The 24479-nt window shown below is 43.6% G+C and overlaps 1 protein-coding gene across 1 annotated transcript; it reads left to right on the top strand.

Annotated features, from left to right (window-relative positions):
* Positions 1–8300: 8300 nt before the first annotated feature.
* On the top strand, positions 8301–24245 carry LOC311490143 (pituitary adenylate cyclase-activating polypeptide type I receptor-like; the record flags this gene model as incomplete). The annotated part of the gene is made up of 13 exons (XM_084547500.1): positions 8301–8677; positions 15719–15815; positions 17286–17399; positions 18205–18308; positions 18382–18479; positions 20453–20585; positions 20703–20856; positions 20945–21005; positions 21096–21165; positions 21264–21355; positions 22757–22886; positions 23342–23383; positions 23865–24245. The coding sequence occupies exons 1-13, from the start codon at positions 8621–8623 to the stop codon at positions 24243–24245; spliced, it is 1533 nt and encodes a 510-aa protein (XP_084403626.1). The 5' UTR covers positions 8301–8620.
* Between the last annotated feature and the right edge of the window lie 234 nt (positions 24246–24479).

The raw sequence follows: 24479 nt of genomic DNA, 5'->3' as shown, positions 1-24479 counted from the left end.
TGCTGAGCTGCAGCGCTGGAAGAAGTGTTCGTGTGGTCTGTCATTTCACATTCATGTTTTATTGTTGTCTTTAATAAATCCCATTTCCCATAAAGACATTCCGAGTGTCCCAGCTAGAGGTGAGTCCATTGCTAGTCCTGGCCAGTTTAGACGTGTCTAAAGTGGACGGAGAGCAGTGAAGTTGTAGTTTCGTCATTCACGTTGCAGTTTTTCACAAAGTAAACCTGGTTCAAGTTTAAGTTTTTATAGTAACTGTTGAAGTGGACAGACTCCTACCTTGACACAATTCAAAGCTGTTTCTTAGATTATGGAAAGTAAAACCTTTAGAAAGACAGAAGAAAGAAGATCTGAATCAGAGATTAACAGGAGCAGGTTGAAAGGAGACTAGATGGGACGTCCTGTCATGTCGGTCTCTCTCTACAAAGATCCTATTAAAGTTGCTCTCAACCTAAAATAAAATAAAAGTAGTGTTGGTACAGAGGTAGGTCACAGCGTTGAGTGTAGTGTAGAAACTTGCTGGAGGGGTTCCTGAGTGAAGCAGAGAATGTAAATAGGCCGAGGCCCAAATCTGGTTCAGGTGTTTCCTGACGTCTGCTTGGCCCTGAGCTTTGCCTCACAGGCTGCAGACAGACAGACAGACAGACAGACAGGCGGGCTGCCCTACGCATGGATCTATTAATGAGAATCAAAGATGGCACCCCTTCAAGTTGCTCTCTTGGAGAACACTCCAGAAAGCGTCTGGCTGACTCATCTCAGACCTCCGCCGGCCGAGCTGGCGTTAACACATAAACACAGAAATGATCCAAAAAGGCTTCATATGTGGAGATAATTTAATGTGATTTTGTGACTATAGACACACACACACAGTTGTGATCACATTTTTGGTTAAATGTTCACTGAGTTTAACCAACGACTGCGTTCACTGCTGTGACGTAACACGAATAAACACCTTTCATGCTTTGGTAGCCGTGAGCTGACACTGCAGCAGACGTACAGCACGTAATGTCCATGTTTCTACTGTCCTGGTGTCCTGTCTTTTTCTGTCTCTGCCTGGCCGGCGTTAGTCAGACGGGTAAGATTCTGCTCAAGGTTTCTTTCTGTTAAAAGGGAGTTTTTCCTGCCATCGTCGCATTCATGCTCGCTCTGGGGGTTTCAGGCTGGACTTTGTAAGTAGTCTCCATGGTGACCGCTGGTCCAGGTCTTTCTGGTCCAGGTAGTAGTCTCCACGGTGACCGCTGGTCCAGGTCTTTCTGGTCCAGGTCTTTCTGGTCCAGGTAGTAGTCTCCATGGTGACCGCTGATCCAGGTCTTTCTGGTCCAGGTAGTAGTCTTCATGGTGACCACTGGTCCAGGTCTTTCTGGTCCAGGTAGTAGTCTCCACGGTGACCGCTGGTCCAGCTCTCTCTGGTCCAGGTAGTAGTCTCCACGGTGACCGCTGGTCCAGGTCTCTCTGGTCCAGGTAGTAGTCTCCACGGTGACCGCTGGTCCAGGTCTTTCAGTCAGAAGAGTCAGAAAGTCTAAAATTACATCTAAATATTGTTCCAGAGTCATATCAGTGCTCCGTTTAGACCAACAGAAAAGATTTGAAATCACTGATTGATGGAAACTACTTCTTCTTCTTCTACACTTACAAAAACTTTTATATGAATCTAATAACCACTGGTTTCTCCTTTATTTGATCACATATTAAAGGACCAAAGTACATGGACCCAAAAGAACTATTTAACAAATCATTCATCAAAAATACATGAACCCAAAACCACATGATTAGTCATTTTAAAAGTCTTTAACATCTCCTGCTCTGTGTTATTTTAACGTTCTTATTTGATGCCTCGGTCTCGTCACTGCATGATTCCCAAATGAATTGTGGGAAAAAACGGGACATAATGGGAGCGAGAAACCAGGCCAATTTCCATACGCCCTCTCTCTTTCTATCTCCCTCTCTCCTCGTTCGTCTCTCTGTAATGTGCGCACCTCCCTCTCCCTCCCCAAAATAATGAAGACTAAGTCGTGTCTGCGTACATTAATTCCTCCCATAATTCCTTGGGCTAAATATAGAGCCGAAGACTTGAGTGACTTACTGTGATATTCAGAGGGAATTAGACGGTCCGGGGCCGGATTAACGCGTTTGACGGTGAATCGTGAAGCACAGACGAGATTTAATTTTTTGCTAAAGAAAGCAGTGATCTCTCACCGGATGACACGTAGACAGAGGAGAAGAAGAAGAGGAGTTGAGGGTCTTGCTTTTGACCAGAACAGCTGTCAAAGCCGGACCAGAACACGTCCACAGGGACCAGAGTGGTCCCGCTAAAATCAAAAGTGGTGCACACTTTCTTTCACGCTCTCTCCCTCTGTCTCTTCCTTTCCTCTTCCTCCTCCTAATGAAGAGCCTCTTCTCAGAGCGTTCAAAGTGTTCCTCTCTGCAGCGTCGCAGGTGAGTGATCATTAGGAAATCCTTCTTCCTGCTTTACTCCCTGGAGAAATAACTCGTCTTCTCCTTAGAGGGGTGGTTTCTCTTTACACAAACTCCCGCTCACATTCCCAACCGAGCGTCCTCCAGCTTTCTTCTCTCCTCGCCGACGCAACTTTGCATTTATTCACAAAACCTGAAGAAGAAGCAGCAGAGACGAGTGTGTCCAGCCTGTGTGCTTGTGTTTAGTTTAGTGGAGCGTGAACATGCCTGTGTGTGTGTTTCTTTAACGAAGTGTGTGCTCTTCAGACTGAGCATCAAACATCACACACACACACACACACACACACACACACACACACACACACACACACACACACACACACACTCTGAGGCTGACAGTGTTGAACATGAAAGCCGCTGAGACTCATTAAGTCTCTGATTACAGCTCGGGGAGGAGAGTCCTGAGCAGCTGCTGAGCCAAAACACACACACACACGTGCACCCACCCACACACACCCCTACACACACACACACAGATTTACGAGAGTCATACGAGGGTTTTTAGTTTGGATTAATTAGCCTCTTATTTAAACAAACCTTTGTGCTCGACATGCTGCGGTATTATCAGACTTGAACATGGTTGTTGGTTATACCCACAGCTCTGGGTGGGACTGAACACACTTGCTCAAGTTACCCAACATCCCCTGCTGGTGGCCCAGCTGGACACCGTTCGTAGAGAGACCCAGGCGTCCCGATGCTGCCATTCACAGGAAAAATGTGCACGTGAGACAAGTTATGTACTGGCTCTCCTTCACTTCTGCATCTGTTTAGAAGACACAGAAACAAACAATTATTCAGACCGATCACAGAAATGACCGTAGCGCTAGTGGTCTCATTTAGTCCTCTGCTAGGGTTAGGGAGTTCATGGCAGCGTTGGATGACCAGAACATTTCTGGAGTAGAGAACACAAGGTACCAGCTACCCTCTCCACACTACATTAACTTTGACAGAAAGATTTATTGGACTGAATCCAGTCGACTCTAGGAGAAGACAAGGAGGACAAGGACAGACTTTAGGAAGCCACAGGAGACCAACTCTAGGACATTTTACATCAGATCAGGACTCGGATCGGCCGAGACTGAAAATGAAAAGACGGAGACATTCCTAACCCTAACTAAGGATGGCTTAATCGGAATGACTGGATTGGTATCAGGTGTCAGCCCAGCCTAATCTTCTATAGTTATTTATTTTAGGTCTGCAATAAACCAAAACCACGTCCTGGTACCCTCAATGTGTCAAAGCTACTCAAAAAAAGAAAAAAAGAGAAGAGGACGACTTTCTTCTTCTTCTTCTGTTTTATTGGTGGTTGGTTAGAATCAAAACCCAAAAATGGGTCAGTCCTCCGTTAGTCAGTAACTAGTGTAATGTGAATGTGTGGTGAGGTGGTAGTAGTTGATCATCTAAACAGAATCCATGGAGTCCACTCAGTCAAAGGCTGCACCCAAACAACAACAACAAACACTGAACGTTTAAAAGAAGAGAAAAGTTTCCTGGAGACAGCGTCAAGGAGAAACAAAACCTTCATGTCATGTTTCAGGCATGGTTAAAGTAAAGTAGGACCCAAATGTAGGACTGAAGGAAAGAGGCAGAAATTGAATTTCCAGAAGAAAAGGCGCTGATGTCAATTAACGGGATAAATCCAAATGAAGTCAAACCAAAAATAACATATTATCCAGTTTGGTTTCCTTGTTTTATTTTGTTATATCGGTTTACATTTAAGTTTTACTTTCTGTCTTTGTCTGTTCCCGTCCCTCTGATTCCTCTCACCTGTCTTGCTTCGCGTCTTTTGTCTGCATGCTCCTCCCCTCATTAGTTTCAGCTGTGTCTTGTTATTCCATCAGTGTGTGTACATATATAACTCTACCTTTGGCTTTGGTGAAGTTGTTTGTTGAGTTACCTCTGTTAAAGTACCCTTGTGTTTCTGTCCTGCTCCTTGTGGTTTCTGGTTTTGTCAAGCTTTTAGTTTTTTGGACTATCGGTGTTTAATGTTCCTGATTTGTGCGTTTTATCAAAGTTCTGTTGATTCCTGCCTCTCCTTGTGTCTGCATTTGGGTCCTACCTCCTAGCCACACATCATAACTAGTGCAGTCCAAAACCAAATGAATCCAATGAAAGAAGAACCAAAATCTGAAAAGCCAAAAATAAAGAGACACAGCGACAACGGGAGAGGAAATGTCTGGGGGATAAAACGGGTAAACCGAGACTAAAAGACTGAAAAATGACCCAGTAATGGAAAATCCAAAACTCAGTAACCCGTTTGTTATCTTCCAGCACATTTATACCCTTTCACTTGTAATTATTAATGCCCCTTCAACCCAGGTGGCATCAATCGCTGAAATGACCCTCTCCAAAGGCAATCCATTTTGTTAAAGAAGCTTTTCCCTTCTTCAGAAATGACCAACAAAAATTATCCAACAAAACATGTCTTTAAAAGGAGATGCAGTCCTGATTCAGGGATAACGTCTCTCTGCAAGATTCAACAGCAACAAGAAATTATTTCTCCAACGTCCTAACCTCCCCTCAGCACACATACCATCCTATACACGAGAGGAAATTACACTTTGGCTCCATGACAGCTTGATACACAAAAGAACTTTTTATGGCTTCCAGTTTATTTTAGATGCTTTCATTGAACCAAACATTTAGTAAACATTCAGTCTCGTAATGAGACCGGAGAGCGTTCGCTGCCAGGGGCGGGACACGTGGTGAAATCCCTCCGAACGCTGCTGACCTGGAGAGACCGAAAAGAGGGAAAGAGGAAAAGCAGCAGCAGCAGCAGGTGAACTGGGTTTGATGAAGTGGGAGGTGTCGACGGTGTCAGTATCGCAGCGTTTGCTCCGTCTCTCATTCACTGAATCGATGGCGTGTTTGCAGCTCTTGAAGTCATCAAGGGCTCGCTTTTCAAAGTCCTATTTCAGTCCCCTCACTTTCATCATTTTTACTTCCACCCTTTAAAAGCCCTCCCCTGTAAAAGCAGCCTGAGTGCAGATGAGAGAAGACACAAATGTTGATGTAATGGCCTGAGTTTTTCGCGTGCACTGGCAGCTTTAAACGTTAGCAGTTGTAAGCGGATATACACAGGATGCTTAGTGTGCGTTCAACCTGGCAGGAATCCCTTTCAGTTTTTGCTTCCAGTAAAATACTAGACTGTTTATGTTAAAAAAAGATGTTAAAATGAAGTGTTAAATGATACCAGACAGGACAGAGTTCTTTGTACAGAAGATGCAAATGTTAATATAGAAAAGATTCACTTTGTCTCTTTCTAATTCCTGCAGGACTAATCGTCCTTCTTGTGGATGAAAATACTTCTTTATGGATCTGGCTGCATATTTGGGCTCGATGTACAGCTGCAGAATGATTTTAAGACTGATCATGTGCCTCATGGATGGCACTGAAAGCTTTTATCTTGACTGTAGAAAGCATGGAGGACGTGTCTCCGCTTCCTCCCACTGGTCAAACTGATGCTAGTATCCTGGAGTTAGGGGTGGCACCATCTGAGCAGGACTGTCCCACAGTGGAGCCACGTCCTGTACATGCCTCCTCTAGACCAGGGATGCCCAATGCGGCTGGTGAAGGTAGTGCGGGTTGATCGCGTGCCATTGAAAAACCGTTTTAGATGTTGGTCTATCATTTATCTGTTGAACCTCCTGAACAAACAGCAAGAAACTTTCATCTTCTTTTGTTTTTTGTTTTTTTTGCCTCAGTTTGGCGACACACATCCACAGCCATGCACAACATCAACAACATCAACTCAAGACTACCGTCTTTCTTAAAGGGAAAGGGCTATTGTAAAAACCAGAACAGTGTGGACATCACTGCTCTAGAGTCACTCACCTTTGGTTTATACTACACTCTGCTCCACCTCCACCAGTTACAAAGAAATGTTGGATCACACACTGCACTTATTATTGTTTCTACTCTCACATTCCAACGGGACCGCTTCAAGGAGCAGTTGTCAATGGCAACTGTCGAACATCATGATGTCACATCCTGTTTTTCTAACTTCTTAGAAAAATTGACACTTAGACATACGGCAGCGTTTCAAAACATCTTTAAAAAAATTTTATCTGGCGTGTACTTTATTATTTTCGTCCCATCCACTAACATGGAGGAGGTGGAGCTTATGACCTGTACTGCATACAGCCACTAGGGGGAGGTCGCTTGAGGAGCTGTCAAGGAGTCCATTTTTTTTACAGTCTTTGGTAGAGACACATGATTTATCTGTCATGCAAATACCAGACCTGAACATTATGACTCAGTGGTTCAGTGATAAATGTAGAGAGAGGAATTTGATCTGACAGGACATGCAGAGAGACGAGACTGTTTAGTATTGTGCAGCATGAAGTGAAGAAACTCAGCTTCCTAATGATTTCACTGGAAGTGCTCCTTTCATTTTCTTTCTCCTTGCATCTCCACTCTGGCAGATCACCACGAGTGTTTAAGTATTTTTTTCCCCACAGAAATGAATTAATGGCAGTTTGTGCCATGAAAGCTTTTCTATGGAAGAGCATCAGCAGCCATTACGGTGGCCTTGGCACAGCCGCAGACTTCCATTCATGTTCCCGTTTTTTTGTTATGTTTCAGTTAATTTTTTTCTTTCTGTGACTTTCTTCAGCAAAATATGAATGAAGGTTCTGTTTGTGTGTGGCTGTGGTTCATTAATATTCAGAGCGTGTGCAGGACTCTGATTAAAACGTTCTACTCCGCTCTGCTTCTAGTGACGGTTAAAAGTTAAAATAATTCTGAAATGCTTTTACAGTAGAGCAGAAGGAGCAGAAGGAGGTTCCAGGTCCACGTGGTCACGCTTCGGATCCAAACTCAGCAGCTCTCTCAGCTGTTGCTCTTGACAACGGCGGGGGGAGGGGCTCGGTGCTCGGTGCTCGGAGCTGGCAGCGCCTCGGTGGAGTAGGAGCGCCAAGCTGCCAAACTCCCCCCGTGGGACAAGGCCCGAGCGCTCGGCCCTGCCACTTGGCTTTGTTCGTGCAAACCCTCCAGGCCTGCAGCGTCAGGCTGGGCTCACACATGCACATGAGCACGGGCTCATTACAGACACGCAACTCGACATGCTCGCTCATTACAGTCTGAAGAAGAACGCGTCTTTGTGACTTGATGCCATGAGGGAAAGAAGATGATCAGAGTATTTTCTGTGTTTCAAACTGATTTCCAATATAAATTCAAAGCAGCAGATGTTCTATTCTTCAGCAAATGATCAAATCTAACAAAAGCGGTTATAATAGATGATCTGCCAGTCAGTTTTATTCAGTTGTAGACAAAAGTTAGAGACGGTAATTGGCTGAATCGGCTGATTTTGGTGCAGATCTGGTTCCAGGTGCAGATTCAACCTTTCTAATGCGCGACTGACATCCAGTATTGACGTCAAACGATCCGCTGGCCAACAATGTCTATGTGCTGCTGTGCTGACCGCTAATAAGTCAACTCTGTCACATAAACACGTTGCTTTTCCTCTTACGTCCTCCCATTAAAAGCCTTTCACTGCCAGCGGGAAGAAACAAGCAAGACATACTTCATTAGAACTCCAAACCACAGGGATGTAGTCTGCAGCAACAGAGGAGCTGAACGAAGACTGACTGTCAAAAACACTGATCTTGTCTCAGTCACCTCCAAACAGCCGTCAGATTGGCCCAAGATGAGGCTTGTTTCGAGGGCTGATGGCAGGTCCACAGGGGCTTAGTGCTGCTACGACCACACACTGGAAAATGTATGTCGTTTGTGGCTTGACACAAAAATGATGTCTGCAAGAATTGAGACTGCAAGCGTAGAGACTGATGCAAGAATGTTACCACAACATTATCATGTAACGTGTTTTCCATCCTCACTTAAGAGGAACTCCAGAACCCAGCTGAGGTCAATCGAGATCTTCTAAACATTTTGAATGTTCAAATTTCTGAGTGCGTTCCAGTTTGGATTTGCGCTACAGAAATGTAAACAGACACTTAAAGGAGGGCTGAGGCAATCCAAAAGATCCTCCGTAATGTATGTGTATGTGTGATCTAATCAGATGTAATATAGACAAACTGTCCCTCTCGCTGTTTTTCAGATCCCGAGGTGAGCTGACGTCCCGTTGTGTTCGTCTGCGCGGCCGTAGGAGCTCGTTCTTCAGAAGAAACACGTGACTGTGAAGTGGAAAATGTCTGCTGCTAACACCAGCCTGCTGACCCTCACCCTCCTCTTCGTCTTACCCTTGGTAAGATGTTTATTTTTTGTTATTTCTTGTGCCTTGTGCTTATGGAATTAAATGTAGACTGTGTATACGATGGTCTGTTAGCGTATTAGGTTTCCAGATAGACAGCTGTGTAGCAGCAGCGTTGTCCCAATCTACGGGATGTTACCTCTTTAACACCAAGGCAGCAAACGACACACAACTCGTAAATCTGAAGCTTTCAGAAAAGCTTATGAGTAAGTAAACAGTAAACCACTTTGGAACCAGTACTAGTAGTAAACAGGCAAACACTGCTGTCCAAGTGTGAGCACACGACATGACACAGAGGATTTTCATTGTGACTATAGTTAAACACAAACTTTACAGAAAAATACGACAATAAAATTAACTGACTTTCTTTTGTTTGGCTCATTTTCGTCTACAAAAGTGGATTTCTGGTTTATCATCTATTCTGCAACCAGCCTCCAGATGGTGATCAACATATTTACCTCCATATACGTATCACATACACCCTTCCATCAAATGGAAACTGTGAACTTGTGGTAACACCATGAGAAGCTGTGGATTCACAATATCAACATTTTCCTCAGACATATTATAAAATAAGAAATATTCCGTGTGACTAAATCAGAATATTTTACCATCAACATCCACCAATCCTTCACTTAAACTCCTGAACTCTGACGCCAACTGAAAACATCCACTTGCAAGTTTGGTAAAAACCTCAAGGAGGGGGCCGTGCATAAACGTAACCTAAATGTTAATGTGTTTAGGAAAACTTTATTTTGATTTTCTGGCCTGTATTCATCAACAAACGTTGATTTATGGTCGACCGTCTATTCTGCAACCAACCACCAGGTGGCGATCACGATATTTCGTTTATTCTGGTCCTTCAGGTCTTGTCGTCCATCGTACATACATCCTGCGTCCTGTGGATAGAGCAAGTTGTGTACGCACAGTGCTTAGCATTAAAGTGGTAGCATCGGCCGTTATAGCTTCAAGTGCTGCTGGTGTGTAGAATCCATCGAGGCTAGCAGTTTAGCAAACTAACAATCATGCAAATGAATGTAGGAAAATAAAAAGATTTCAAAGAAAACTATATTTACCTTTGCCCAAAATTTCCACTGATGTCATGAGAACCACAAGAGGAGGTTGTTCACGTGGACTCTTCCTCTAAACACGACCTGATTTAAAGGCATCAAGTGTCTTTATTCACTGAGCATCTGTCTCAGTGAGTGCTCCCGTGCGGCCATCAATATGCAAACATCCTCAGCAGCAGGTGGAGCATCGTCCTAAATAAATTCAGCAAACAGGGATTGATTTCTCACACACTTGTTCGGTCATTCACTCAGTCAAAGTAAGCATACGGAGCGTCTGCATCAATAATTCATCGATCAGCGTGAGGCGGGAACGACGGATGAGGACGTATCGTCATCATTTATTCATTGTTCGCTCAACATTATTCCTGTCTGTTATCTGTGTGTGCGAGGAGGAAGAAGAAGGTCTTTCAGTGAAGAAGGTTGTTCTGTTACCTTGGTTAAATGTGAGTCATGGGCCTTGAAGCTGAGCGGCTGGATGTGAAACGGAGAGGTTTGTTTGAGCGGGAGAGAAGGCAAAGACTGCTCCAATAAAATACAACGAATGTGGAGAAGCTGGTTATCAGTTAATCCATACAAGCTAATGTCAGTATTTAGTCATACACCAATTAGCTGTAACATTATGAACAACATCTCTGGTTCTTGTGGCACCTGTTAGTGGGTGGGATATATCAGGCAGCAAGTGGACGTTTTGTCCAGACAATCGATGTTACAAGCAGGAAAAATGGTCAAGTGGAAGGATCTGAGACTCTGACAAGGAATAATTTCTGTTGGATAGACAGCTGGGTCAGAACATCTCCAGAACTGCAGCTTTTGTGGGGTGTTCCTGGTCTGCAGTGGTCAGTATCTATCAAAGAGACAGGGTCATGGACCAAGGCCAAGGATCACTGAGAAGGCTGGCCCGTGTGGTCTGATCCAACGGATGAGCTACTGTATCTCAAACCGCTGAAACACTTAATCCTGGTTCTGACAGAGATGTGTCAGAACCAGGATTAAGTCCGACCCATAGAGGCTCCACCTTGCAACTTGCAGGACTTAAAGGAATCTGCTGCTACAGTTTATGTCTAATGTCGACGAGATACCACGGCGCACCTTCAAAGTCTAGTGGAGTCAACGTCTCGACGGGTCGGGGCTGTTTGGGAGGCAAAGGGTCAAAGGTCAAACAGGTTGAGGACTGAGCATCAAGTGCACGTGTGCAAACTCATGCAGACAAGACAACACATTGCATACAGTACAAACGGTGCAGACAACAGTGCAAGAATGAGAGGCAGCGCAAAGACAAACTAATGCGCCGACTAATAAGCAGAGTAATATATGAGTATGAATTAGGGTGGTCGTAAACATTTGACTGATTAGCAGCATAATGTGCAAAAGATGCAAAGATGTGTGCAAAGGACTGACAGGTTCCGCCTTCAACACCATCATACCCAACAGACTGGTCACCAAACTACTCGACTAGGGCTTTACTCAATCCATTTGCAGCTGACAAACCTCTGCCAGATGGTGAAAGTAGGACCACATCTCTCCTCGGCTCTCAGCATCAGCACTGGCTCCCCTCAGGGCTGTGTGGCCTCTCTACCCTCTATACACACCACTGCACCCCCACCCACCCAAACAACGTCATCAAAAAGTTCGACACCACCGTAGCAGGACTCATCCTGGGAGGTGATGAGACTGCGTACAGGGAGGAGGTGGAAAGGCTGCCAGAATAATGCTCCACGAACAATCTCATCCTCAACATCCTCAACCAGGAGCTGGTAGCCGACTTCAGGAGGAGGAAATTGGACATTCAGCCCGTTGTCATCAATGGGGGCAGAGCGGAGAGGGTCTCAGATTTCAGCTTCCTGGGCACTCACATTGAGGAGGACATGTCCTGGGCAACTAACACCACAGAGCTGCTGAAAAAGACACAGCAGAGACTCTGCTTCGTGAGAAACTGTTAGTGTCCTTTTACCACTGCACGTGGAGACAGTGCTGAGCTACGGCATCTCGCTGTGGTTTGCCAGATGCACAGCACCAGAAAGGAAGGCATTGCAGAGGGTGATCAACACTGCACAAAAAGTCATCGGTTGCCTGCTTCCATCTCTTGAGGATATCTACAACACACTGCCTCAAGAGAGCCCACAGCATTCACAGAGACCCATCCCACCTTGGTCTCCACCTACTTGAACTGTTACCCTCATTTAGGCGCTTTAGGACGATCAAAGCCAAAACGAACAGACTGAAAACCAGCTTCTACCCCAGAGCTGTCATAGCATTTAACTTTCGTTGTACTTTGTACACTGACAATAAAGTGATTCTGATTCTGATTGATTGTGGTTGTGGGTGAGCTTGTGTCAAAAGTGGGACAATGTTAGGCAGGTGGTCGTAATGTTATGGCTGATAGGTGTATATCATATTACATGTCGGCTGCATTCATTGCCACCTTTTAATCCTCAGACTAGACAGGTCATATATTAGCAAGCTAACATCCTGCGGTCGTGTTAGCTCTAGGTGTTTATATATCAAGACGTGAGGAGCAGCTGAGCTCAAACTAATCTGTGCTGCAGCCTGTTTTTATTTCAGTCAATAATGTTCATACAAGACATGAAAAGATTTCCAGCTCACATGAATACCTGCTCCATTTCTGCTGAATCCACACTCCCAGTTAACGACACCTGTGTGTGCGTGCTTGGAAAAACCAGGAGTAAATAGAAGTGTGAAAATGTGTGTAATGCAGCACGTTCTCACACTCAGTGTAAAGCTGTTTGACCTGATTTTTTTTTACATAGCGAAGTGATTCAGGGCAGACAGAAATTATATAATTAGTCACACAGCAGAGAGATTAACACAAGAACTCTTCTTTAAACTTCCCAAGGACTCGCTCAGTGTGTTTGACTCGCTGATCATTTCAACAACCCTGCAGCTGCCTGCGAATTAATTTCATGTGTGGTTAATCTGAATCAAAGATTGAGGCTTGCCGGCTGAGCTCAGTGTCAGAGTTTGAAGTATTAAAGCACTCGATTCAATACTTTTAATACGACTGGCTGCTAAATTTACCCGTGACCCAAATGTGTCTTTACCCTGACTGCCCAACACCTCCACAGGTGTTTCTATATATTCTACCTGATCAGAACTCTGTCATGGTACTCACTTTAGAACCTGTTTCTGTTCATTTGAATGTTTTCTGTTTTTCTATTTTCTGACCCTGTTTGTTTTTTTCTTGTGTTTCCTGTTTTCTTGCTTTACTTTCTGTCTGTGTGATTGGTTTCACCTGTGTCTCGTTAATCCATCAGCTCTAGTTGTGTCTATATATAGTCCTGCCTTTCCCTTTGTGAAGTCTTCTGTTGTGTTACCTGCTTGTTCATGTTCCCTCATGTTTCTGTTCAGCTTCTCGTGGTTTTTGGTTTCTTAAGTTTTGTCTAAATCTTGCTTTTGCTGGTTTTTGGATTACACACTGCAGCACATTTTGTTACCTCATTCAGAAGTCTTCATTAAACTAAAAGCATCCGACCTAAAGAAGAAGCTGGTCTTTCCACAGGAGGTGGTGGTAACCACCCTCCGACCGAACATGATCCTCCTCTCAAGGAGTTCAAAAACAATCATCCTAGCTGAATTAACAGTGCCCTATCAAGATAGACTAGCCATCTCCCATCAGCTCAAGAAGGCCAATTACCAGGACCTGACTGATGAGGCTGGCATCAAAGGATAGCACGCAGCCTTATCCCCAATCCAAGTAGGCTGTCGAGGTTTCGCCGCAACATCATTGCGCTATTTCCTACAAAAGATTGGGCTCAATACCAAACAACTGTGGAAGGCCACTGGGGAGATAGCCACAGCAACCTAGACCAGCTCCAGGTGGTTGTGGCTGACAAGGAACCGCAGCTGGAACCCATCTGCAGGTGAAGGCTAACTCAGCCTTCGCTGCCCTACTCAGGAGAGGTGTACGGATTAAGGGGCGAAACGCATGTGACCCTCAGATACCTGCTGAGGATGCAAAAGGGGTTCTTGCATGCATGCTGACCACCCTTCCAGAGTTCCATCATGGGAGAGATGTTCAATTGCCACGTTCTAAGTTGCTCCTGCAGTCTCTGCTTGTAGCAAAGCATCTTCAGTGTTTATTTCATCTCGACATTAATTCATGCCGTACTTAGTTTTTGCATGCATGTCCTGCGTTTGGGTCCTACCTCCTTATTACAACTCATGACATTCAAAACAGGAAGTGTCTTCCTAGACTGGTGCAACCAGACTCAGGTCTTATCACAATATGAGTCTGGTAACACTTCATCTGACCGATAGGGAGGAAAAAAAGTATCTTCTACATGCAACTGGATAATCCTACCAAAACAATAGAGTATGTAACATTATACATTCTCCAGGAGTATAATCCGTTCCCAACAGAGATGTTCCAGAACAGCTGTCCACCACCAAACATTTGCAGGCTGGAGAAGTTGGTGTGACTACCAGACAAACGTCTTCCTGACAAATTCTCTAGGGATTTTGCAAATGCAGTCTTTACTACATATCTGATGAGAACTTGTTTGCATAATATCCATAAAAATCACCAACTGCCCCGGTTAAATAAATGTTTAAATGTTTTGCTTCTAAATGGTTCGGTCATGTTCTTCTCTAGGACGTCATGTCATTAAAGGAGGACTTGCAGTTGCCAGAAAAAAACTTAGAAACCTATTTCAAGAAAATAAAATAAACAAGCTGACATTTCTGTGATTGATTCAGTAAAGACAACTTTTAAAGTTACAGTACTACGAGTAAGACGCAATTTCATCACTAAGTTTGAGTTTCTGAGTACAATCCTCTGAGCTCTGATGGAGTCTCTGTCAACCTGTGACCAACGTACGTGGCTTTTAGCTGATTTTCCAGTTTAATCAGCAGCAGGTCACTAACATTTGCTGCCTTCAAATGGGGTCCTGTTACCGTGTTAAGGAGCCCTCTTGGGATATTCACAACCTCCCAAGTGGAAGGTTGTAGTTCACAGGTTGTGATGTGTTTTCAGAGATTGGTGTTTTTGCAAAAAAAAAAAAAAGCCAAAATAATGAGCAGAAATTCACTAAAACGCTTGATAAGACATGAAGCCAAGTGATGATTCAGTGGAGCTTTAAAGCTGATCCTCTAAACCCAATAAGTGGTGTCTACCAAATGTTTTATGGTGGTATAACACCCACATTCTAAACTGTCTTCAATCCAACCATGTGTGTTTTTACTATTGTGCTCAGTCCAGCTGGTGTCTTTGCTAGAAAGCGGCATCCATTAATCATCCGGCAGATTTGTGGATTCACTTGTTCCACATCATGCCTCCAAACTACCCCGTCTGTTACCCTGTTAAACCTTCGATGCATGAATCCTCATAAAGCTGCGACGTGGTGTCTCCCGGACTGACGCCAGCGCAGAGACACGAGATGGAGTTCTTACACCTCCGTCACCTCCACGTCTCTTCCTCGGCATCTCAGCGTAAGCGCCGAGCATCTGTCGGAGCGGCTGTAATGAAGGTGTCTCTGGACGTGACCTCCATGTCTGGAGTGGTGGCGCTCTCACCCGTGTTAATGTCAGGCGTGAACGAGACCTCCGGGACTCTGTCTGTCATCGTGAACTCTGGCCTCGAATCTGTTGCAGCCACCGCAGAGGAAAAGCACCAACAGTTTTCTCTGCAGTGCGTCCATGGTTCTTAACAGATGGGAGTAACGCCTGGCACGGCCCGATGTGAAAAGTCCCTTTCCTGCCTTGTTTTCCATGAGAATGATGCCCCCCCCTCCCCTCCTCTCCTCTGGGTCAGTTTGCATTGGGGAGGACGCCAGCAACTCAGGAGTGAATCTGTTTAATTGGTTCAGCGTCTAAAGGTCCCAGGGCAAAGACATCCTCCAACACCGATGCGTGAATCACATGGAGAAACTAATGAAGCCGTCTCTTCCATTTCACCTTTGAGTTCTTCTGTGCTCTTGACCATCGTCCTTCTTTTCGTGTTGTTTTCCAGGTTTCCAGCCAACAGGTTCCCGCCAACTGTGTGACCAAGAGGGAGCAGGAGAAATGCCTGGAGATGATGGCCTTGGATTATGACAATCCAGAATTTGGTAGGTTTTTGGTTTGTTGATGATTTAACAGATTTCAACAGGAGATAATTAAACATTTAAAAAGAACAGACATGTAGATTAATAACAGGAACATTTGAAATCTTTAAATATGTGATAAACTTTCCAGACCCTGTGCAGACCCTAACGCCGTAACCTCCTCAGAACATAAACTGTATATAAATATGGACAATGCGTCGCCACTTCCTGGGAGTGGCCAAACTGATGTTATTTTCCTGTGTATAAGGACGGTGCCATCTTGCGACTTTGGAGCCAGAATCTGTGCAGCACGGTCCAAGAGTGGAGCTATGACGAGCCTCGTTATCGATGCCCCGCCCACATTTCCTCCAGACTCACTAGTGTTTTAATTCAATTAACACTACGCTCTGCTCTACCTCCACCAGTTACAAAGAAATGTGGGATTATACACTGTACTTATTTTTTAACTCTCACAATCCCATGGGACCGCTTTACTGAGCGGTTGGCATGGCAACTGGTAGTCGCCATTATGTCACACCCTGTTTCTATAGCGTCAAATAACTAACTAAAATGAAACTTACCCTAAAAATTGACACTTGAATATTCATCAGCATTATATTAACTACCCAAAATGACTGAAACCATCCTTGAAAAACAAAAAATTTGACGTGACATTTAGTGTTTGGCTCAAGTCCTGTCCACTACCATGGAGGGGGTGGAGCTTATGACCTATACTGCAGCCAGACACCAGGGGGAGCTCTACTTGCTTTGGCTTCACTTTTGAGGAGCTGTTCCATCGTCCATCTTATCCATATACAGTCTATGCCCCAGATATTTAACTACGCATCACGGCAATGCAGAGAATGGCAACAGCTGTGATTGGTTCGCTTGGTAGTAGAGTGTTTCCTCGTTAGTATTTCCGGCTGCGTCTCCATCTCCAACTGATTGTTTTGGATCAGTAAAGGTGGAACACATAAAGCACAGGTTAACTGAGGAGGTTCAAAGATACAAACATTTGTGAAAGTTTCAGTCGCCATTGTTAAAAGTGAAGCAGGAAGTAGAAACAAAAATTTACCCGACTGGTAAAAATGACACAGCACCGACTAGTGTTTGGGTGGCGTTGTTACAGAGTGAGCCAGACTGATGAGTGCACAAGTTTAAATGGCTTGCATCAGTGTAGGCTCCCACAGAGATAAATATAAACTTTAGCATTAGCTTTCTCTTTCAGTTACACAGTAACATAAGTTTTTCTGCACAGCTAATTATCAGTGTGTTTCTATAAGTTGGACATGAACTGAAATCAATTGAAACATAAACCTGCTGCAGAAAACAGCAAAATAAAATAACATCTCTATCTTTTTCTCCATTTTTCTTCATGTCACCACTGCTCTCAGTCAGCTGATGTGTTGTCTGCAATGTCAGAAGAATTTGATAAAAGTAATGATACCTGAGCTGCGCTGAATAAGCGAGTTTGTCTCCCTGCCCCGTCCTCAGACTGCCCGTGGTTCTGGGACAACCTGACGTGTTGGCAGCCGGCCCGGCTCGGCGAGGTGGTCGAGGTCAACTGTCCCGAGCTCTTCTCTCAGCTGATGGGCGAAGAAGACTACGGTCAGTTTCCGTTTAATCCTCAGCTTCAAATATTTAGATGTTTTCAGTGATGAGGTCGTTTATTTAATTTAACACGAAACCTCAGCAGGGCTTTCAGGATTGAAACGATTCACTACGCTGCACACTGACGCGTTCATGTATTTATCCTGTAGGGTCTTTGCAGCTATGAATGAATGGAAATACTCTCAGAAGATGCATGTCTTTGTTACCTGAGGTTAGAGGTTTGATTAAACCATGCATTTGCAAAAAAAAGCACGTAAAGGTTTTGCAAAATGAATAAAATTATTAAAATAAATGGATTTTTGTGAAGTTATGCCAAATCAAGAGTCACCAAACACAAAAAAGATCAGAAAATTGTCTGAAATGCAAATAAAATGTTAAATATTTCACATAAAAGTTTCAAACTAAGGCCCAGAATGAGCTACAACACCCTGATTCTTTCGGACACAGAGAAATGTGGTCATTTAACAACCTTAAGGAATAATACATAACATTAAAGCAGCAAACATATTCAAATAGACCAACCAGTGCTGGAGAAATATCAGATCTGCTCCGTGTTTGCATGTTGTAGCACTGAATTTATACATGCATTTAGTAAGAGACATGAATGTATTGCACAAATATTCAGCTGGACATGACAGCAGAGGTAGCTTGAGATAGTTTTTGTCCGTGACCTTGACTCGTGCTCCTCCAGATCTCACTGAAACGTTATCATTACCATCAGAGGGCCGGCGTCTTTTCCTGATTTGACTCTCAAAATAAACCTGCGTTCAGTGTAATCAAATAAAGAGCCGTGTGTCCACAGAGCCGGGCACGGTGAGTCGCAACTGCACCGAGTTCGGCTGGTCGGACACCTTCCCGCACTACGTGGACGCCTGCCTGAGTGAGGAGGGAAACAGCAGCCACACGGTGAGTTTGAAGGCTCAGAGTTTCACTTTCTACGCAAGGGACGCTTTTTATTGTGCTTGTGTTTCCATTTCAGGACAAGTACTACGTGTCGGTGAAGGCTCTGTACACCGTGGGCTACAGCACCTCTCTGGTCTCTCTCACCACGGCCATGGTCATCCTGTGCAGGTTCAGGTGAGGCGTTTGAGGCGAGGGGCAAAAGATCGGCTCAGAGACAAAGACCTCATGAGGTGTACGTCTCTTTTAGGAGGAATAATGGAGTCGTTTTAAAAATAAAACTAAAGAAGGAGCTTTTATTGGGTTTAAATTAAAATAAATTCCCAAAACAGAGCAAATCCACTCCTCACCTCCATCCAGTACACTAAAACACCCAAAACACAACACAAGAGGCAAAGACTGAGCTTAAACATGCAACAAATAAAACGTCCACTCAAATATCTTCTTTAAATGAGAGGATTTCGGCTGCCACCTGTAGCTGTTTCACGTTATAAAGGAGAGCAAACCTGTTAAAGGTCTCTGGTTTAAAGCAGCTCACATCCTTTCATGAGAGTGATCTGAGAACCTCTGCATTAGATGGGGGGATTTTAGATCCATAATAAGAAGTCAGACGTTGATGAAGCTAAATTAATTCCCCGGAGAGAATTAGAAGAAGAGCCAAGAGTCTGTGTTTATTTTAATCTTGAAATGTCCCTTTTAGTTTTCTGCAAATGGAGTTTGCATTCCTCAGATCTGAGATCTCAGAGGGGAGAGGTGATGGGAGTGGATGGAAGCGCATTCTTTTCTGTCTGCACTTGATTTTATTTTAACAGAGCCACGTTTCTTACGTGTCACGTTTAGTTCGACTTCCTGTGTCTGCTTTATTCTCGTTGGTTTCACCCTTGTCTCATTTCCTAGTTAGTCTTCAAACGGTTTTCCTTACCATTGTCACCTTCATGCTTGCTCTGGAGTTTTCAGAGCAGATTTTGTAAAGCGTCTTGATGCATTTTGACGCTATATAAATAAAACTGCATTGAACTGAAGAACTTCTTTTGACGTGAGCAAGTTGGTCCAAATCTTCCGGGTGCTGCTTATTGACTGGACATGTCCACCCTTCAGACTTTGAGATGTTCTATTCTCTTTCTTTTTTTAAATCAAGAATAAAGGTGCCTCATATTCAAACAGAGCCTATCAAAGGACTGATTGTTAAATACCAAGGATAATCCATAAGACCACGTGGTATGTCGGCTTTCTGGAAAATGAATTTCTTTAAAAACTGTTACTTGAAGATGAACCAAGGTGTCTCCAAGAGTTTACATGGTTATTAAAGGTTTACACCAGCACCTCTACATGTGTTCTTATTGAGGTGGTTTTATTCTGATCATTAGCTGAACATTAGCCTGGAGTCAGCTCGGCGTCCTTCCTGTTTATCACCACCAAGTATGCAAACTTTGTATTTGGATTTGCACAGGATGGTAGTTCAGACTTGACTTGACGTTTGATTCTGGAGGATGAGAGGATGCAGGACGGTCATTCTGGAGTTGGAACAGCAGTGTACCTGAAATGCATTCTGGGATGCTTCCTCAATAAAACAAGCAGGGCAAGTAGATATTGGATTGTGCTCGGTCGGATGAGTACTTGTTGAGGTTTAAAAAGGAACATCTGTGGGTGGAGCCCATGAGAAAACTAGTTTGACTTGTTTCTGTAATGACCAGAAAATGGTGTCTAGTGTCCATCACTGGTTAGACTGTTGGTCCCAGGGAAAGAGGACAGGGACCAACAAGCCCCCCCCCCCCCCCCCCCCCCCCCCCCCCACAACGACAGGTAAGTATCTAGCCATTAACCCTTTATAGGAAATCGAAATACACAGAAATTCTAAATTTTCACGATTGTTGCCTTGATCTTCTCTGATTGGCTGAGTGAAAACCACAAGCTTCTCAATGCAATTTAAAATGTGTGCCGAAGTCACCGTATATGGTTCCTTGCCCCTTAAATGATTGATGGACACTAGTCATCTTGACTTTATTAAACGCTTTTTGGATATTATTTGCAGTACCTCCGTTAACTCAGGATAAATAAAGCATCTGTCTGTCTGTCTGTCTGTCTGTCTGTCTAATCTTTTCATTAAATAAATCACATTATATGATATTCAGTGTTTTTTTTTAATACAGGAAGCTGCACTGCACCAGGAACTTCATCCACATGAACCTCTTTGTGTCGTTCATGTTGAGAGCTATTTCTGTCTTCATCAAAGACGGCGTGCTGTACGCCAAGGAGGACAGCGAGCACTGCTTCATACACACTGTGAGTAACTCGGGGCTGCCAGGAACGCAGCCTATGCTCATGTTAGGGATGTTTTTTTTTAAAGCCATCCTAAACTCACACTCTCTCGTCCTCTCTGGGACCTGTCCTCTCCTGAAGCTGGAGTGTCGAGCGGTGATGATATTCTTCCACTACTGCGTCCTGTCTAACTACTTCTGGCTCTTCATCGAGGGCCTGTACCTCTTCACTCTGCTGGTGGAGACCTTCTTCCCCGAGAAGAGATACTTCTACTGGTACATCATCATCGGCTGGGGTGAGACGTCCAACACATCACACACTCTTCAGGTCAAACATTAACCCTCCCCTCATCGAGGGCCTCATCCTGATCTCTGTTACCACAGGAGCCCCGACGGTGTGCGTGACCATCTGGGCCGTGCTGAGGCTGCACTTCGATGACATAGGGTCAGTTGTTAACGCGGCTATGATGAGTTTCATGTTGAGGTTTGTGTTCATGCATTCATCCTCTGCTTTCACCCCCCCCTTCTGTCTCAGGTGTTGGGACATAAATGACAACGCTGCCATCTGGTGGGTGATAAAAGGACCTGTGCTGGCGTCGATCATGGTGAAGACACAGGGACATAAAAAAATAAAATAAAACAATCCTTCATTCATCAAAGATAAATTTATTCTTATGTGATTTTCTTTTCTTTTTTTCTGCAGGTCAACTTTGTGCTCTTCATCGGCATCATCATCATCCTCGTGCAGAAGTTACAGTCCCCAGATATCGGTGGAAATGAATCCAGTATTTATCTGTAGGTGCTTTTTATTTGACATTTAACACCTGGCAATAAATAAAAATGTTTTGTTAAATCATTTAAGATGATGGATAAGACTGATAGCCAAAGAAATAATAAAATAATAACATTAAATTCAATAAAATAAAATAAAACTTAAAGAAATGTAAAGAAATGAAAGAAAAGAAAAAAACATTAAATTAAATTAAATTCAGTATTTACCTGTAAGTACTTTTTATGATGGAAAAAAAAGATGGATAAACCTGATATCCAAAGAAATAATAAAATAATAACATTAAATTCAAGAAAATAAAACTTAATTAAATTAAATTCTGCATTTACCTCTAAGTACCTTTTATCTTCAACACCTGACAATAAATACATTTTTTTTTTTAGATAATTTAGGATGCTGGATAAACCTGACATCCAAAGAACTTTAAGAAAATAAAAGAAAAAAGAAAAAAGGTTAAATTATTTACCTGTAAGTACTTTTTATGATGGATAAGCCTGACGTCCAATTAAATCAAATTATGTGAAATAAAATAAAATGAAATTCAATTCATTTCTTGATATTTAGTTGTCAGTGCTTTGAAGATTAAAACAAGTGTTCCATTACTGATCTAAAAGTGTAATGTAATTAGTAATGAGGACAGTAACCCCCCCCCCACTCTGTACTTTTAAATGACTTTCTATACGTCTGCTATACGTTCAGTTTTCTTTTAGAAAGTCACCAAGTAGAACTGAAATTCGAAAAACTTGAAATACTTGTAGTTTAGTTGACTGTTTCCATTTTAAACTACTTTCTAATTCTACTTTTTACATCCTGAATGACTGACAAACAAATGTGAACGTTGTCTTATCAAATATTTTTTATAAACTGTAATAATAATATGACTGAATCAGTCTGATGATGTGAAATAGTCCTGACATTAGTCTTTCAACTTTATGCAGTGCTAATATTTCTGTATTTTCTTGGAGTTTTGATGCATACATCTGCTGTCAAGTACTTAACCTTTTCCTTAAACTGCAACCTTGAGTCAGGTTGCAGTTTAAATCACAATAAATGTCAATCAGTGAAGAGGCTGTTGGGTGCTAATGTGACTAAAAGTGATGCAGAGTTGCTGTGCTTTGTTTCAGTTGCATCAGATTTTGTAGATTAGCAGTGAAGCAGCTCACTGACTCCAAAGTCCTTTAAAGTCTTTATCATGAGGCTGTTTTCTCTCTTTAGACTTTAGTAAATGTCACGTTGTGATCAGTTGTGAGATGATGCTCTCAAAAAACCCTCTATACTTAAAATAGTTCTGATTGTGGTTTACAGATAGATGGTTTCTCTGTGTACACGTATCACCTGGATAGCACTTCATGATGATGATGATGATGATGATGATGATGATGGGCTTGTGTGTGTGTGTTTTGCAGGAGGCTGGCCCGCTCCACTCTGCTGCTGATTCCTCTGTTTGGGATCCACTACACCGTGTTCGCCTTCTCCCCCGAGAACGTCAGCAAGAGGGAGCGTCTGGTGTTCGAGCTCGGCCTCGGGTCATTCCAGGTGACCGTTTCTCCAACAGCAGCTTAAATTTAGAAGAAGAAAAAAAAAGATGCTTGATGTTCACACAGTGGAAAAAAAAAATCAACTTTGAGTAGCTGCCAGGGGAAGAAAGAAAGGAAAGAAGTTAGGTTCCTGTCAGGACACAGTCCCAGAATGTTTGACTTCAGTCAGGACCTCTGTCTGCCTGAAGACCTCAAATTTGACCTGATAAAATATGGAACAAAATGACAAAAGACTTGCACAATTTGTTCACGATGCAGCTTTTTCAGTGCAGTATTCAGGATAGTTCTGGTTTATTTCATGCTAACTCAGTATTAGAAGCATCTTCTCTGTATCTTCACCGGGAAGATTTACCAAAAAAAGGAGGAGTTACTAGTTTTCCTCCTTGCTTGCAGCTTTCCATATTTCCATATTTTATATTTTGTCTCACGCTCTGTCCCCGTGTGTCTCCTCAGGGCTTCGTGGTTGCTGTCCTCTACTGCTTCCTGAACGGAGAGGTAAGTCTGCTCTAAGACAAACCATCAAAAACACATTTGACTTAAAGTATTATGTAAAAAAAACAACAACAGCACATATTTACACATGCAGCAAGAGCTCAGGTTAGAAATGCAACTAGACGTATGGATTGTAGACAGCAATGATGCTCAGTGTTTTTTGGTTTTAAAAAATGAACTGAGAATATCTTTATTATGGGATTATTTACAGGAAATCTGATTTATAGGAGGCTCCTACCTATTTGCGACTGTTTTTTTGACCAGGCAGAGTACATATACATTCACTGATTTATTCTTTTAATGGTGCAGGTGTTCTGTTTCTTTGAGGTTTGGATAAATGACATAAACTCTTGTGATTTTTTTTAAGTAAACTGTAGGTAAAGACCAAACTCAGTGAGCCTAGAGATGAGTCAGAGGTGTAGGGACTCAGGGACAGTGAGCTTGTCTCTTTCCAGCGAGGTCCATTAATAATGACCTTGTGAAGTATATCCCTCAAGGTGCAATCGGAGATCAAGAGGAAATGGCGCAGCTGGACGGTGAACAGGTACTTTGCTGTGGACCTGAAGCACCGGCACCCTTCGCTGGCGAGCAGTGGGGTGAACGGGGGGACGCAGCTGTCCATCCTCAGCAAGAGCAGCTCGCAGATCCGCATGTCCAGCCTGCAGGCGGAGACGCCGGCCACCTGAGTGCCGCCGCCGCCGCCGCCACGTCCAGCGTCGATGGGCCCAAACCTGCCGCACCCACCCTCGTCCCAATGACCGGCCTCACCAACCCCTTCCTCAACCCCTACCCCAACCCTTACCCCGACGACGCCACGATGGAAACACAGCTCAACTCCAGCGACCCGGAACAGCCTCTCGTCTGAGCCCACGCCCCCCTAACACCAACCTGGACGTCAGGTGCCAAATAATGAATCTCTGGAACCCTTACACCTTCAAAGAGGCCCCGTCATGGAGTCTAGTGTGTGTCCAGGCTGAAGACATGTCCGTCTCTCTGTATATATCTGTCGTGTTAGTGTTAACGTACCGAGGGACCAGCTCACCACTGATCATTCCAGTCTGTCTGAGGACGAGCTTTTTTGTCCTCAGATCGTCTTTTA

Source organism: Chelon labrosus, assembly GCF_963514085.1.
Source record: "Chelon labrosus genome assembly, chromosome: 7".
Taxonomy (NCBI): Eukaryota; Metazoa; Chordata; class Actinopteri; order Mugiliformes; family Mugilidae; genus Chelon; species Chelon labrosus.
Note: the sequence above shows the minus strand (reverse complement) of the source record. Positions and strands in the feature narration are given on the sequence as shown.